The 17,762-nt window shown below is 41.8% G+C and overlaps 1 protein-coding gene across 1 annotated transcript; it reads right to left on the bottom strand.

Annotated features, from left to right (window-relative positions):
• Positions 1-347: 347 nt before the first annotated feature.
• On the bottom strand, positions 348-17,617 carry LOC134189511 (phosphatidylinositol 4,5-bisphosphate 3-kinase catalytic subunit beta isoform-like). Its single transcript, XM_062657804.1, has 20 exons — positions 17,228-17,617; positions 13,888-14,079; positions 13,480-13,629; positions 11,091-11,327; positions 10,493-10,686; positions 10,058-10,322; positions 9,087-9,128; positions 8,921-9,024; positions 8,064-8,270; positions 5,519-5,558; positions 5,362-5,465; positions 5,114-5,213; positions 4,832-4,897; positions 4,653-4,771; positions 3,088-3,206; positions 2,018-2,096; positions 1,313-1,486; positions 1,059-1,176; positions 854-999; positions 348-797 (listed from the first exon to the last, which is right to left on the bottom strand). The coding sequence occupies exons 1-20, from the start codon at positions 17,615-17,617 to the stop codon at positions 527-529; spliced, it is 3,117 nt and encodes a 1,038-aa protein (XP_062513788.1). The 3' UTR covers positions 348-526.
• Between the last annotated feature and the right edge of the window lie 145 nt (positions 17,618-17,762).

Genomic DNA, 17,762 nt, shown 5'->3' with positions numbered 1-17,762 from the left:
GGTGGAAAGTTGGTTGTTTGCGATGTAGCCTGTGAAGGGAGAGAGGTAGTAAACTGATTGTGCGATTGTGCGTGTCTATTTTCGTTGTTGTTATTTGCGCGACTCTGCGCTGTTCTTGTTTGTTATCGACCGGCATGGAAGACGGCGGCGCTCGCGAGAGTGACTGATACGAACCGCTTTGTCTCCACACCGAGGTGACACAGGAAGGAAGACGCAACATGACGAGATTATTGTCGCACGAACGCGAATCTCCAGACAGATTTTCGCGTGGGGCAGTAAGCGGGAGGTCTGCAGCAACGACTGTCTCTAAAACAACTCCAAACTAGGATATGACACGTGCTCAGCCGTATTAGCGGTTTCGTCTTGTTGTGTGATTGGTCGTCAGCAAACAGACAAAAATAGAAAAAAACAGACATTGCGAAAAAACCACGCCGTCACTGTTAGTAAATACAACTGGCAACCGTTTCAAAGAAACTTGACAATAATCAATTTATGTTGTTGATTTTACAGTTACAGCCGTCCCCTTTCAGCCGGGATTGTTTTTAGCCATGTTGTGTACCCACCAGTTCCAACTGACACTCCAGCTGTTGTCGATTGCTTCCTTGAACTTTTTTCTGAATTTCTCCAGAGCCTCCTCTTCGCTATAGCCCAGATGCAGAGCTTCCTGAACGTATCTGATGTCATCAAGGGAACGCAGCTCCGGAATTCCCGTCTGCAACATCATGGCAAACAGACTGATGATGAAGTTGCCATGCCGACGTAGCTCTATGAAGGCTTTTTCGCAAAGGTCTTTGAAACTAAACAGACAGTGATGTCATTTATCTTTGCTAGAACGGTTGGCTAAGATTATTACAAGGCAAATTCATTGCTGTTTTCACTCCCACCCTTGGAGATGACATAGATGAAATCATGGGTGAGTACAAATGGCACTCGTTCTCTCTTTACTCCAAACTTGCTCTTGAAGTTGCCCAGGAAGTGACCAAAATCAATGTGAAACAACTGCGTAATGAGATTAACCTTGTAAAGTCAACGCAAGGTGTCTGATTTGATCATCTCACTTGGCCATTTTTCTTCAACATAATATTGTCACTGTGTCTGTCACCTATTCCTAGAGTATAGGTGGCCACGCAGTAGCCAGCACAAGAGTAGGTGAACGTCTCCACAGCCTTGTCGAGACTTCACATCACAAGTAAACATCATGTAATATTACAGACAGCATCACAACAATTACATTAGGATATCAGTACACTACAGTAGTTGATTCCACTGTTCATAGAACTGTGCCCACAAAAGACATTCCATAAATACTCACCTGGTCTTGTCAGGATTCCAGTTCTGAAGAAATTGGTAGAGGCATTTCTTGTTGAATGCAGCACGTGCACTGCCTCCAACCGTCTTCTGTATGTTAGCAACAGTCTGAGACTCCAGCACTACCTCAATCAAGCCAACCTGGACTCCAGTTGATAAACACCCATAGGGAATCAACCTGTGATAGAGACATCCACGTACAAGAGTTTCTGGTAATGCCAGACTGGGAAAGAACAACAAGAAACTACCACACCCACTCGGAAGGCCTAGAAGCACTACATTGGGAAGTAAACAAGCAAGATGACCATTCCAAGAAGAAACCACACTAGTAAATTGAATGCAAACATTAGCAGATATGAGATGAAATAAACAGTGCAGGGAACTTGTAACCTACACTTGATTTTGACTATATTAGCAATTGAGTTCCTCTGGAAATTATACTCCATCCTTCCCACACACAGGAAACCTAAGGTAACCTAACCTAGCTGGACTACTATTGGCTGGCCCAATCATTATATCAGATGGATGGAAATAGGTAAACCAAAGTTAGAGGGGATAGAAACCACAAGGATACAAAAATTTGCCTGAAGACATTCATTCATTCATACTGGAGCAGAAGCCATAAGGCAACAGACAACCCACAGGTATCAAGAAGACATGCAGTATAAATGTGACAAGTTTGCCATGTTGACAAAACAGAGTAAGAAACCTGAAGTCGAGTCCTGACTGCTGCCAGATCGTGTCCATGATACTGATCATCTGCAAAGTCAGCATGTCTTGTCGAAGATCTGCAATGCAAGTGTCAATTGTCATTAACAGCATACACAGTCACTTCTGTTTAAATTACAAATCAGCTTCTAGTTTACGCAGCAAACACCCTAATATTAGAACTCAAGCTTTTCTTTGAGAAGTCTATAGAAAGTGCAGATTCTTCAAGTACAATTATGTCATTTCTATTTCAAAACCTAGATGACAGAAAATCTAGTGGTGCAAATCTGACATAGAAAGATGATACAATCAAATATGATACAATCAATAGTTCTTACAAAATCTTGTTACTGCACACTGACCAAACACTTGCAATTTCTGCATTTATTGACAGCAAACAATAACAGATCTACCAACATAATTGGTATGTCTATAGAGACAATAGCCACAGCAGTCATACCAACAAAGACTACAGGAATTCATTGCCATAACTGTTTGCCCTTGCAGACATAAGAATAGGACTGCACTGAATTGTAGGAAAGTCTACAGTACATTACAAACTGCTGTGCTCCTTCATTTCAACATCCCAATATTACATGGTAATGGCACTTGCTGTTTGTCTAAGGATATAAGCTAGGTCAACAACAGACTCTCATTACTGTACAATGCCAAAACCACCAGTTCATTATCTGTAAAGAGAATCCAGATGTTTAGAAACATTAACAGTCAAATTTGATAATAGTTTCCACCAAAACAATACTAAACTTTCAAGAAAACAAGAAAAGAGTGCACTGAGCCAAAGACAGACATAACAGCAAACCAATGTACCTAGTTTAGACAGAGTTTTCCCTGTTCCCCTGTTTAATACCCACCTAGTACAGTCTGCAATCAGCCAAGCAAATCAAGTGATTAATAAATAGAATACCAATCTACAAAAATAGGATCACTAACTCAGGCTAAACCTGTAAAATTTAAATTGAAGCTAAAGCAGACCAAACAAATAGAAATAAACCAGTGACAAACTACAAGGCAGGTAAATTTGTGAAGACTACTTGAGACAAAAGAACTGACCATCTCCATTCTTGAAAATTAGATACAAGTCCTTGTTCATCCTTGTCTCACTGTCATGATTCTTATAGACTAGCCACAGTGGCCGCATTTTAGAGTCCATAAACTTGCATTTTTCAATGCTATTAGAAAGACAGGACAGTGAGTCACAGATGTCAAAAGAAGAAACAACAGTCAGCCAACACTGACACAAAGGAACAACACATTTCAATCAACAGAGAATGTAATACATTTACACAAAGAAGAGCAAAAACAACAGAAAGTACTTTTACAAAATGTTATGGTACATGTGTATCAAATAACTGTCCAGATTGCTTTCATGCAGCCTTGTTTTCCAGACACCATGCAAATTTGTTCGCGTATTTCTTTAAGGCCTGTCCACACTGGCAACTGGATCGTGATCCAACCACAACGCTGTCCACACTTGCAACTCAATCGCGATCCGTCCGATCCACATCGCGAGGTGGATTCGATTGCGATTGGTTGAATCCAATTAGAAATAGTGGGCGTTACCTTCATGTACGCTACGCGTGTAGTCGGAACATCTAGCACTCCTCACTCGTCTTTGTTCTCGCTCACCTTACGTCGCTGTATCAACGCTTTCTACAAGCAAAGAAACCACACGTACACATCGGTCATCAGTCACATGATAGCAAAATGAGGCGAAGGTATCGTTTTCAAAGTGCAGTGTGGACGCTCGCTATCCCAATCGGATCGCGATCCATTCTGGTCTAGTGTGGACAGGCCTTTAGCATAACAATATTCAAAATTTGCTTCACAACCAAGATATTGCAGCCTACAGCAGTGGAAGTAACTCGTACTTAATTAACAGTCCATTGACAAAAATTTGACTAGCTGAAGTTCAGAGTTCAAGTTATCAAATCTGTACAGTGCTAGAGAGCGCAATCGATTAGCAGTTCTAGAACGGAAACTTGAGGGTGTGTCGCAACTGTTGGAACTGACAGAACCAGAACTAAATCAAACTAAAAATGTGCTTTGTGAACCAGAACTGTGAACCGAAACCATGCCAACGCCTACTTCGGCTCCATCAGCTACCAATCCATCAACTACCAAAGCGACTTCAGCTAACAGCGCCTCTTGTTGACCTTGTGATGGACACCAATCTTTCTCACACAAAGCGATAAAGAGCACGAAACTATCAGTATTGCTGTCTGCAAATAGTGCGTCATCACTCATCCGGGACTTCTGCAGAAAGAGGGATGTCAGTTCTGTCAGTTTAGCAGTTCCAGCTTCTTGGATGGAACTGTCGAAATCAGTTTGAACAGTTTCAGAACTAAATTGAATGCGTGTTGCAGCAATTCCAGCAGTTCTAGTCGAACGCGACCATAAGCAGTAAAGTATCTGACAATGAATATAATATTGCAACCAGGTCAAGCTTGTACTCCTCAAGAAGTCAAATAAAAATGAAGCAAACAAAAGAGTGAACAAACAACCCCTCATCTATTAGCCTTCCACATAATTCACCAAGCACACAACCATGCAAACTCAACAAATCAAAACGCACTCAACAGACACCACCTAGCCATCTTAATTGTGTATAAACTGACTTGGTGGTTCCCAATCTGAAAGCTGGATCCAAAGGAGAAAGAATCTCGCTGACTAATGACTTAGATCCAGGTTCATCTAACATGTCTCTCATAACCTTTACAGCGTGTTGCTTCTTGCTCTGTTAAAACAAAATTGAAATTGGCTGTTGTCACAGGTAGTGAGATGGTACAGTTAGTACCCTGTCTCTCAATTGCTTGCTCTGTAGCATCTTACAGATCTGCTCATACCGCCCCAATGCTTTGATCTGTGGCAAAAACGTACAGTAATGAGACCTAATGTGATGTGTCAGTCAGTATGTTGTCTGTCCGTCTGTCTGTCTGTCTGTCTGTCTGTCTGTCAATACATATATTTTCAAACATTGAACTATTATACAACATCTAAGCAGTCTGTCTGTCTGTCTGTCTGTCCAGCTAGCTGTCCATCTACACATCTCTCCTTCTCAGTGTCACATTACCCTCACCTGCATCCCAAGGGCCCTCATGTGTAACACATTGCCTCGACAATATGCCTCAAGCATTAACCCAAATCGAACAGCAACTTCAGGCATATCCATCTCAGCCCTAAACCACATCACAGTTGCATATAGTACCTACCACAATAGATTCCACCAAACTACATAAACACAATTTTTATCATGAAACTAAACACCTTAATCAATTTACCATACACCACGCCCACCTATTTTCAATGCAATGTGTGTTTATTCACCTTAGATGCCAAAAGAAATAGTGTCCAATATTCTTGTTGAGCAGAGCTCGTTTGAGCAAGAAGGTGGCAAGAGGACAATCCAAATACGACTCATATTTCAACACCTAGTAACAAGGAGTCAGCAACTGAAGACCCAGTAAACAAGTATGCCACCCACCTGCACTAGTTGCAATAAGTATTGCTGCAAGTCGCTGTCTCTGCAAAACAAAGGCAACCAACAGATTACATTACAGATAAACAAAAGCACATGCATATAATCAAAGGCAACAGAGGCGTTCTAGGAATCAACTGTGCAAGACAAATGAGCAAGCCTTACAATCACTTAGCAAGAGCTTGTACTCTTAACACATGAATAAATAAATAAATGAATTGCAATCAACTGAATTGGTACCAAATTATAAATACCACTAATAAATCTGTGGTTAGATGTGACAATGCTGACCACCCACAAAGCAAACATCACAGTACTAGGGGAGAGAAAACAAGGGACATGAGGCTAGTCCGAATGAAGTCGTACATATGCTGCAGTTTTAAAGAACAACTTTAGTAGCACAATTGTCGCAGTTTGTCAATTCATTACATGCAGGTGTGTGCATGGGTATGTCCGTGTGTGTGTGTGTGTGTGTGTGTGTGTGTGTGTGTGTGTGTGTGTGTGTGTGTGTGATGGGGTGCACACACACACACACACACACACACACACACACACACACACACACACACACACACACACACACACACACACACACACACACACACACACACACACCTGGCATAAAACAAAATACAAGCCATGAATTCAGACAAAATAGTTATGCAAAACAGCATGAAAAACTAAACAGACAGATAGCTAAAGAGACAAAATAAGCAATCAAATCTACACACGTGAAAAACGTCTCTTGACAACAACAATCTATCTATCCAGCAAAAAGAGCCTCTCTCCCTATTTCTGCTATACCTGTCATAATAAGTAATCAAGTAATTCAGTATAGGTCAAAAGGTACTCAGGGAAATACACAAAGAAAAACAGTATCTAGAAGTGGGGTGTCCTACATAAGCATTTCCATGAAATTTGCTTTCACCCTAATAGACACCAGATGTCTTTGCAGGTTACTCATAAATACTTCAACTTCCTCTTTTGTTCCAACATAACCACACAAGTTTCAAGTTGTCAGCCTAAACATGAAATTTGACTTTCAGTGGTTTAGGATTGCAACTGCGGAAGTCTGGTTGGTTGTCCATGGCCTATGTAAAAGGCCTAAGTCAACAACAAATAAATCATTCAAGAAGTGACGCTAATTGTCAATTCTGTTGTCTATGTAGATAAATATAAATGTTCTGACACCACAGGCTTCAACTCTTCAACTCCCAAACCATTAAATGTCAGACAGAAAAGAAATCTCTTCAATTCATTCACTTCAGCTCTTGGACTTGGTTTCCTAATTCACTTCCTAGAATATTAATCATAGAAAAGAGCATTGCATATGCAATCAGTCTAGACAAGTTAGTAGACAGCTCCTATTCTCTATTGCTACAACATGGTCAATTAAGTTACTTTATCAGCTGCCTTAGGCAGTCAAATATGACAATCACAACAGAACAGATATACTGCAACATGTGGTCTATACCAACCATTTTCAGCAACTTCAATTGCTGCTGCACCAGGATATATACAAAAAAGACATCTTGACTGTGTCATGCCACATGTAATAGGTCCTAAAACCAGTCATAGTTGAAGAACCATCCACTTACTCACTGGTCAATTCAAATGTAAGGTAATTAAATGTTTGTTGTTCTCACAAGCTTCACACACGCCACTCATACAGAGAAGAGACATGTATGGAGTTATCTTGAAGAAAATAGGAAAGGGATTCTACACATGATAATCTTAATCACAAATGAAGGTAAGTAAGATCCAATAGCTTATTAGGTTACACTCTATACTTCCATGAATCTCCATGTAACAACACATTACGGACCTTAATAGTTGCTCTAAATAAAGTATATGAAAACTGATCAACTTGATTGCCTTCTACTCACACCGCATCTCAGTACATGTGCATCTTTGAGAAAACTTAGGTAAGAAAGAAGAAAAATAGACGGTGAAAAAGCAAAATGACAGAAAACAGAGAAAGAGGAGTAAAAGAGACAAGATTCCCCCCTAGCTAGCTAACCGTGTGTTACTCCCCCTAGCTAGCTAAACATGTGTTAACAAGTTCATCAGAAGCTGCCCCATTAAAACTGCATACTGATGTCAATAACAAGTTGTGTCAGGTTATACTGGCACTCTTTTCATTCAGTTACAGAGAAAGCTGAGCACCCTTTCTCCTTATACTGACATGCTGTTAACATGAAATAAAATACAGTCTCAAGAGCAATAACGATTATCAAGTCTTGCATGAAACACTTGGTTGTCCAGTGAAACACAATAGTACATGTGTTTGTTGAAATGCAAGTAACAATCCTCAATTAATAAATAAATAAATAAATAAATAAATAAATACATATATAAATAAATAAAGTGCCTGTACATTAGATCATGACACACATCCATTTAACACACATGGGTGTGTGAGTGTGCACCCGCATACTCACATGGGTGTGAGTGCGTGCGAGCGCTCGCACACACTCACCCCCCACACACAAACAAACAAACACACAAACAAACAAACACAAACAAACACACACACACATCATTCCCTTACTGCAAATGGGCCTCCAGACATTCCACTGCATACTTCCGTACAATCTGATCAGCATATTGGTAGTCTAGCAGTTCCATTGCCTTCTCTGGTTCAATGAGTGGCCAGTTCTTCACCAGAAAGTACATCTCCGCGATGTCATCACGAGAATCCCACTTAGCTGACGAGACCAGCTTTGGCAAAGAATGAGGCATATCTCTACAGTATGCCCTACATGAACCAACAAACAAATTATAAATACAAGAGAGTATGACAACTCAATATCTGTGACTAAATTCATTCAATATTTCTTTGTTTTACTGTCTGAATAACAAGACCTAAAACTGTAACCCCAGTTCCTCGGGTTAACTAGTTGTGGTTACCATTGCTAATACCCAGCCATTAATAGAGGTAGACTGCTAGATAGATCAAGCAATAATTATTAATTGAATTTGCATGTCCTCCCCAATTACTGTAGTAATTAGCTACAGTACGCATATTAACATAATTCCTCATACAATCAAATATTTCCAATCCACTTCACAAAGAGTTAGATACTATCTGCTGTGGCATTCTTCCTATATATGCTGCCAACAAAACAAGTATGATGTACTTGGTACTGTACTCTAGTTGCCAGCATGTATAACTCTGCAACTGAGTCTTAATTTAAGTACAATCGAAACTACTACTGTGGTGAAGATTCTAGCTGTGGCAAGAGTCTGACACTGCTTTGACTACTCCAAACCCGGTGGTTAAACGAGACAGGCGACAATGTAGAGTAGTTTGATATATGGCAACTGCTAAACTACTGCACTATTAAATGGATTAGCTTATAATACAATAGGCTACAATAGAGTCAATATGTTCACATATAAAATTACCTTGCTTTCCAGATCAATCCTCGATCTTGTTCGGCTAGTTCAGCCAATTTATCTAATTCTATGATGTGCCTCATCTGTTCATATTCAGTGGCAGACAATTCAATCTAATAAAGACAACATTAAGGTTGTAGTGATAAACAGGATGTTCCAAATGCAAAGCACTAACCATACGAGAAGAATCATTCATCTCCTTGCCTCGCATATGCAACTACAACAGTCAAACTTCATCAAAAAATACATAACAAAAATTAACACAGAGAAAACAATAAAACACCAACAGAAAGACAGACAGACAGACAGTGTGAGTTGTATAATTTATGAAAGTATATGTATTGACAGACAGACAGACAGACAGACAGACTTGATTGTGGCAAAGAACTGGACATCCAAGGATACCATCTAATCACTTGTGAGACTGGGAGTGGTCCAGTGCACACTCACAACTCAATTGTGTCAGCATGGTCTAACTGCCTGTCTCAACACAACTTGCCACACAAACTAGAGCCACAATACAGGTACGTCAACAATGACAAGAGGTCGGACATCCTCGTTTTTGACCCAGATTCAGGTGCAAACATCGAATTAGATGTGTCTTTGGCTCATCCATGGTGTTTGGACTCAGTGAAGGTAGCCTCCAGAGAAGAAGGAGAAGCAGCAATGAGACGGGGAGAAGAAGAAAGAGGCAAAATATAACTCTGAGCTGCTGCCAAAAGGGTCCTGTCTATTGATCATTTCTCTTGTTTTCGAACATTTTGGCCATTGGGGTGAACAAGCAGTTAGATATTAGAACAAGATGAAGATGGCAAAGAGTGCAAGGGATGAAGAAGGAAGACGAAGTGAGATTGACTTCAAGACCAAGTGGTGATCAATTATTTCAGCGACTCTACAGCCTTGCAATGCAAAAGTCGTCTCAAACAAACTCATTAGCATAGCGAGATTAGAACGTCGAAATGTAGTTTGCGCAGTATAATTTTGAATGCTTCAAGAGCGTAATGGTCCTGTTGTTTTAGGTTGCTCACGATGTAAACGTTTGATTTAAATGGAAATATATGTATTGAGACAGACACACACAGAGACAGACAGACAGACAGACAAGGAAATACAACAACAACTCAGCTACAATTTAAGTCAACTTACGTCTTCAATTGATGGATACACGATGGACGATCTAATAGTGACACCCAGCACAATGTCTACCTCTAGGCTAATACAGCCAGATGTGTTTGGATTCATTACAGTCGTCCCAATGTAGTTGAGAGACTCATCCAGAGAACCGTCCACGTGCCAACAGTACAGAGTTGTTGTACCAGTCTGAAGTTGGCCACGATAGTCAAAGATATTCATATTGACCCATGCAATTGGGACATGATCTTGTTTGCGCTTAAAAATTGAACGACTATGCCTAAAACAAGAGAGAGAAGTCACAATGCAAAGCAATGTTAACGTTCCACTTGAAACTAGTGCAATTAAATAGTAAGCTTGGTAGACACACAAAGACAAAAAGAGTAAGCAGATAAACAAGTGAGCAAGACTGGATTAAAATTGACTAGTGAACACAGATGCTTTCCATACCCTTTGCTAGATGCGTCTATAACTCCATATATCACAAAACAGAGTCGAGCATTACGTGGTAGATCACGCAGAGCCGTCTCAAAGACCATGAATTCATTCCAGGCTGGTGCCACCGTCTTCTGGTCACTCACTCTCGTGTTGCCAATGCAAGAGAGAGAATCGTCACCGTGATATACACCAGCCTTCACTTGAAGCTACACAAAAAGACTCAGGCCCCAATGACATGTTGTACTTAAACATGTGTTAATATATTAGGAGGATTTAAATGACTAGCACCAATACAACTGAAACAGCCAAACCGACAAAAGAAACATGGACAATGAAGCGAACTGACAATTGTAAACTACTTTTAAGAAAACTGCCACACACACTGTCTAATACCATCAACACATGCGTGTATGTATACACACACGCACTCCTGCACACACACACACACACACACACACACACACACACACACACACACACACACACACACACACACACACACACACACACACACACACAATAAAATACATGACAGACAGACAGATAGATAGACAAACACACACAGACAAAAGCAACAACACACTGCATACATGCACAAAGATGGCTGTACCTTGTACAGTTCTCCAGCAGTCACATTCTTTGCACCCACAACTTTTATCTTTAGCTTTTCTGATGGTGGCAACTGCCATAGAGAATTGCCTCTGGCAGGCAGAGCTGGAGCTGGAGCTCCCTCATTCCCTTGGAAAGCAGCAAGTACAGGATCTTGACCCAGAGAATCAAGCATTTCTTTGCATCTGTGGAGAACGAGCTCTGGTCTAGTAGCTTTGGCAATGCACTGACGAATGTACTGTGAAAGAGAGACATAAGATGAGACACATAAGGGTGTGTTGCACTGACGGTGGCCGTAGCATATGCAAGACAATGCCAACAATGTAGTCAAATTTGCTGTTGACAGATTGGCAATGAGATACAGGCACACACACACACACACACACACACACACACACACACACGCACGCACGCACACACCTAAAAAATCTTAAAAATGTCAGGAGATGCCTCTCAGAGGTCACACCTCCAGCTGTTAAGCTAGGCCCTGTGTGATACTCAGGGAACTCTGGGCCTGCGCTAGCAAACTCCTAGAGCCGGGCCAGGCACTGGCAGGAGCACCGACTTGTGAAGCCAACTGTGGTGTGAGCACCCGAAGTCTCACCAGGACCCCAGTGGCTGATTTCATGTCATAGCCGATGGCCACTTAGAACCACAGTCAATGACCAGGTACTCATTTATACTCCTGAGTCGAGAGAAGCAAATGCGTGTTAGTTTCTTGCTTAAGGAAATTATGCCATAGCTCGCCATCACTGTGACTTGAGCTTGCGACCCTTCCAGGTCCCGGATGTAAACACTCCGTAAGATGACTCTCTAACTAACTAAGCTATCGCACCACACACACACACACACACACGCACACTCACACACACACACACACACACACACACACACACACACACACACACACACACACACACACAATTGTCTTGAAATCCTCACAGCGATATTAAGTATCTGTCAGAGGCTACACACGTTTCGCTGTCTTCAATTGAGTTGAACTATCAATACGTATAAACTGTTCACACTTTCTTCTGTCCTGTTGTTATTAATGACATAAAACACATTGTAGACAAACAACTCGAGCTGAAAAAGCATTCATCACTGAACACATTTTTTTTCTATACAACTTCAGCACAAATGTGTAATATTATTAGAAGACAATCATGTATAATACACATAATGATGTTAATACATTTATCGACTCAACGATCAGTTGTTTATTGTAGAAATTACAAAAGTAGCTCTGTCCTCTCTAGTCTATTTATGGTATCACCAAACATACTATCAACTAGCTCTACAGTAAGGCATACTACATGTGACCATGTGTATCACCAATTTCCATTTCTTGGTGCACCCCTTCACAAAAATAAAAAACCGCGACCCTCATTTAGGTGCTATTTCACACTTCCCTTATTTTTCGGTCATTGGTGATTATTTGTCATTCTTAGATTATGTCACAGCCCAAGAGGGCTTCTTGTGATTTTTCGGTTAAGTGTAGTTCAAATGTATCACTACCATGCCACTTAGACAGAAACACCGCTATCCACGACTGGCTAGCAGCGGAAAGCGGCGCCATGCGGTGATCTGTGTTCACAACACTTGGGTGGTGGAGAAGCATGACGCATTGCTTAGTCTCCCTCAGTGATGCCCTACATGTCCTTTATTTCATCAAAGTGCTCTGCATCTTACCATTTCAGTATTAACGCATTAACAATCGAATATCATAGAAAGCTACACGACATATTGTGGAAGTGCAGGAACGAAAGGAACACATTCTCAGGACAGTGAGCAAGTCACAACAATCTCACAAACAGACTCTCTGTAAGCAGTCAGTAACTTGAACCTTAACAAAATAAGCATTTCAGTTCAATCTGTTCTACTTTGTTCAACTTAACACGAAGAGCACAGGCTCGAGAACAAAACACGTGCTGCACATTTAGCTGCTAACAGTGAAGACAGTGATAAACTACATAGTAGGTACGACTTCTAGCTTGACATGAAACTTAAGATGGAAGGTAACTTTCTATCCTAACCACACACTGTGACATCAACAGAAAGTGAGAAGTTAACATTACACCTGAGAACCATCACAGCAGTTACAAGAAAGGCTTGTTGTGATAGTTGGTAAAGGCAAACGTCCTGTTTACAGACAAGATATTGATTCTATTAAAGAGAAACTTCCCTTGCAGAGTGTCTACCCTGTGCCATTTCCGTAAACATTCCCCTCTCTTAATTAATGATCTACATAATGCATATTTCACATGCACACACACAGTGACACACGCACATGCACACGCACACACACACACACACACACACACACACACACACACACACACACACACACACACACACACACAATGAGTTAACTTGGTACCATCTTGTACCTTGTAATAGCTTAATGGACAGTCTTTTATAAGATATTCCTCCCGTCCACACACTCTCAGTAAGTAATCCTGAGGTTGACCTTCAATGTGAGTCGACTTACGACTAAACACAGCCTCAACCGCCTGAGATGGCAAACTATCAACTTCAACCTGTAACACAAGAATCAATTATATTCAGTTTGCCTATTTAATTCTAATTCTGTCTGTTAGCTGTCTGTCTATCCATCGATCCATCTCTGTCTGTCTGTCTGTCTATCCATCTGTCCGTCCATCTGTCTGTTTGTCTGTCCATATGTCTGTCTGTTTTCATGTCTGTCTGCTGTTTTCATGTCCGTCTGCCGTTTTCTGTCTGATAGACGGACAGACCGACAGACAGACAGATGAACATAACCAAACCGTTTCACAAACCTGCACTGTTGTGACATGAGCTGTTGCAGCGCCAAACGCAGGAACGTTCACCTCCAGGTGCAACTTACCATTGGAGGGCAAGTTAGAAGCAAGGTTTGGTGGAAGTTGTCTCTCTTCAACGTTAGCAGGAAAAGCATGTACGAGACGCTCACGCCAACTACGTTGACGATCTTCAACAGCAGCCCTACATACCTATGCACACACACTTTACTTTACTATGATGTAACACTGATGTCTGTTAAAATCAGAGAAGAGATAAACAGACAAATGCCTGTGCCACATGCTGCTACTGCCTTTTAAAGGAGAACTCTCACCAAAATCAACAATCTCTCAAATGAAAGCTGTCACTTCATGACACAACCCTTTGCAACCGTTTACTGCAGACGTTTATCGTAACAAAGAAATAAAGCATTGAAATTACCTGTGTGGGAGTGTTTAGTACCCGTATGTGGCACGAGCGTAACTTTGATTGCTGGTTAGCAAGGAAGACCGATACCTGTGCACTTTTCAAGGTAAGAATTGTGAGACATATAGTGGGAAGTTGTGATTTATTGACTAAAGCAAACTGGGACCCCAAACTTATCACGCAAGTATCGACTGTGTCAATACAACTGTGGAGCCTCAAAAGGAGACCCTTCTAGATTAGTTCATAGATCGTGTCTCGCTCCATTTTGGGTACATTAGAAGCACTTGGTATGGTTAAACCTACATTAGTTACTTCCAAACAAGGACACAGATTAAGACTACGTGCTACATACGGGGAATCGTCTGAACAACTCGTGGCCCATTCTCTGCCTCTGTAGCTGGCTGGGCCATAAGCTTCCTGCAGGTAAACACTACGCCTTGTATCTTTCTTTCAACAAGTTTAGTATTTGGTGAGAGTTCCCCTTTAATGTGTTCATAATACATGTACTTGGCATGCCATGTGTCATCTGGATGTGGTGTCTACTGCAGAGACTACACATCTGGTTCTTGCATAATCCACCATAGACAATGATTCCCGTTTGCTGTTGCTGCTTTGGGGTCGTAGATGTATCAAATAGGTTGATGCACACAAGAAATGAAAAGTACAGCATCAATGAGACACTCATCCATATTGTCAAAAAAGAGAAGTTAATTACTCCTGATTGGATGAAACTACTCATGTGTCTTAGAACCATGCTCAGCTATTTCTGCCAGACCCTGCTAGAATAGAAATTGACCCAACAGTGTGACACAGGCGTCACAAGGCAAACAATGTGTTCACATTGCAACTGAGCTCAGTGACACACTGTGCATCATGACGCCGAGTTAACTGGCTATATTATGAACTAGATTTAGATAACGTCACCATATGTTGTCCTACCATCACTAAACGCTATCATCAGAATGGCTCAATTTGTTAGTGCAGCAGCAGTAAATGTTAATTCATCACCGATTATTACCTTAATCTGTGCACATTTGAGTAAGACCCCGTGTTATACTTTTGGAAAAGTGTTTCCCAACTGAGAAAGTAGTCTCTTGCAGCCAGCCCCTCGCCTTTCTTACTTCAGTTAGCGAGGAGATGGTCTGGTAAGGTTCCTTTGATGTCATAGTTCTGCCAACCCCAACATTCCATGGGGCATAAAGACATAACGATGATCTGTTAATTGAGATATGCGAGCAAGTGACGAGAACTTACTACTAATTAGTATCCGCAAAGTTTTCGCTTCTGTTTCTGCTGCAGGTGCTGCTGGACTTTTAGCCTCAAACTTCCAGACCAGAGTGCGCGCGAAGCGCGAGAACTCTAGTCTGGACCAAGTCGGTACTAAAATGATTTCGGAAATAGCCTTCTAAGCCAATCAGCTCCTTATAGCCGGAATGTCGGTTGTAAATTCTGATTGGCTTAGCAATAATTGGTTATGCTAAGTGCACTAGCGCTGATTGCGCGCGTGTGAAACCCGCGTGGGTGGCTAAGTGCACCACGCCAGAGCCGTGATGAAGACTCTGGTGCACGCACATCTTACTTTTAGTTTCAGCTTCAGTTCTTTGATATTTTCAAGCTTGCGGTGACAGGACATGCACAGCAGCGTCACTAAACCATCACTTTTGACAACTGGTTGAGTGGTAGTCTCGCCAGTCAAGAGGTTAGACTAGCTAGCGATCTGTCAAGGAATTGAAGAGTCGTGGTTTCATGCCGTCCACCAAGATATCGCCGCAAACACGGCAGTCGTCTCTTCTTTGTTCGTGAGATCTCATGACATTTACAAATGATATGTTGATCTAGGTAAAATGATCCTATGCTGCTAGACTACCATTTAGCATCGCTATTGATAAATTCTTCCGAAATCGTTTTAGTATCGACTTGGTCCAGACTAGAGTTCGTGCACTTCGCGTGCTCTCTGGTCTGGAAATTTGAGGCTACTGGACTTTGTTCTTGTTCTAGGCGAGTTCATTTACTCTCACAGGTTGTGTGGCTGCCTGCTATAAACATGGTAAGAGAAGCGCACAGGTCGTCTTCTTGTATGACAACATTGGCAGGTGAGTTGTTGTTTGTGTTCATTGCATAGAGGCTCATTTGGACGTCATGCAGCTGCAGCGTTAGCTCTACCAACAGGACGAGCAGCTTTTAGCTGTTTCCACCCCTGTCGTAGCACTTCATTCATGATTGGCTTCTGTACTGTCACGTTCGGAAGTTGCGTGATCATGCAATTCAAATCTTCGTAGGTGAGATGTCTTCCTTGTTATGCACATGCTAGTTTGTTGAATGCTGCTGGTTCCCGAAGAACAACTCACCTGCCAATGTTGTCGTACAAGAAGACGACCTGCGTATTTCTCTTACCATGCTTATAGCAGGCAGTCACGCAACCTGTGAGAGCAAATGAACTCGCCTAGAACAAGAACAAAGTCCAGCAGCACCTGTAGCAGAAACAGAAGCGAAAACTTTGCGAATACTAATTAGTAGTAAGTTCCCATCAGTTGCTCGCCTAGCTCAATCAATAAAAAATCATCCTTATGTCTTTATGCCCCATGAAATGTTGAGGGTCGGCAAAACCAAGACATCAAAAGAGCCTTACCAGAGCCTCCCCCAAGTCAAATAGGGGAGGGGCTGGCTGCGAGAGACTACTGAGAAAGAGGGTAAACACTTACTTGAGCAAGCAAGATAGATAAACAGATGAGAAACACAGAGAGAAAGCAGGCAAGCAGGCGGACAACACACACACACACACACACACACACACACACACACAACACACACACACACACACACACACACACACACACACACACACACACACGGCACCACCCATGCTTGCGCACGCGCAACAGAAACAAACGGAAAACCAAATTTCACCCCAACTATCACTCAACCCAATCTCACCTGCAACATGCTCTTCCTAAAGTCATAAACTTCCGTCCCCAGATTAGCAAAATCCGCCAGCCGCTTGCCTATCGTCTGCGATATCTCTGCATTTAGCCGCTTCTCCTCCTGATTGCCCTTCTTCTCGACGACCTTCAGAAGCGGTTGAAAGAGCCGAACCTCGTCGAGCGTCCTCATCTCGTCGACCAGCTCTTCCCGTTGCGCATCCTCATTGACTCCAACGAAGACGTAACACGATTTGTCTTGAAGGAGATTGAAGAGTGGATAGTTACGAGCCTCGTCGAATAGCTGGGATTTGATGTAGTCGAGTGACGATCTTGCATTGCATGGCATCGAGACCAGAATGCCGGATGGAAGGAGGCAATCGACTGGTATCGGACCGTCGGCCATTTTAGTATATTGTCCCGTATGTCCACGTGTTTTGTTTTACACACATTTTAATTAATTAATAATTGAGACGTCTAATTTGTTGGATGTTACGTAAACAATATATAAATGTGTTCTACAGTTAGGGTGTATATAGTATCCACAACGA

Source organism: Corticium candelabrum, chromosome 14 (assembly GCF_963422355.1).
Source record: "Corticium candelabrum chromosome 14, ooCorCand1.1, whole genome shotgun sequence".
NCBI classification, from domain to species: domain Eukaryota; kingdom Metazoa; phylum Porifera; class Homoscleromorpha; order Homosclerophorida; family Plakinidae; genus Corticium; species Corticium candelabrum.
The sequence above is the reverse complement of the archived record's forward strand: the minus strand, read 5'-3'. Positions and strand labels throughout refer to the sequence as shown.

Excerpts from the sequence above, each read along its gene's own strand:
- LOC134189511 (XM_062657804.1), bottom strand. The coding sequence starts at position 17,617 with ATGGCCGACGGTCCGATACCAGTCGATTGCCTCCTTCCATCCGGCATT. Across the intron at positions 14,080-17,227 it reads TTAGGAAGAGCATGTTGCAG|GTATGTAGGGCTGCTGTTGA; the intron begins GTGAGATTGGGT and ends GTGTGTGCATAG. Across the intron at positions 13,630-13,887 it reads CTCATGTCACAACAGTGCAG|GTTGAAGTTGATAGTTTGCC; the intron begins GTTTGTGAAACG and ends CTTGTGTTACAG.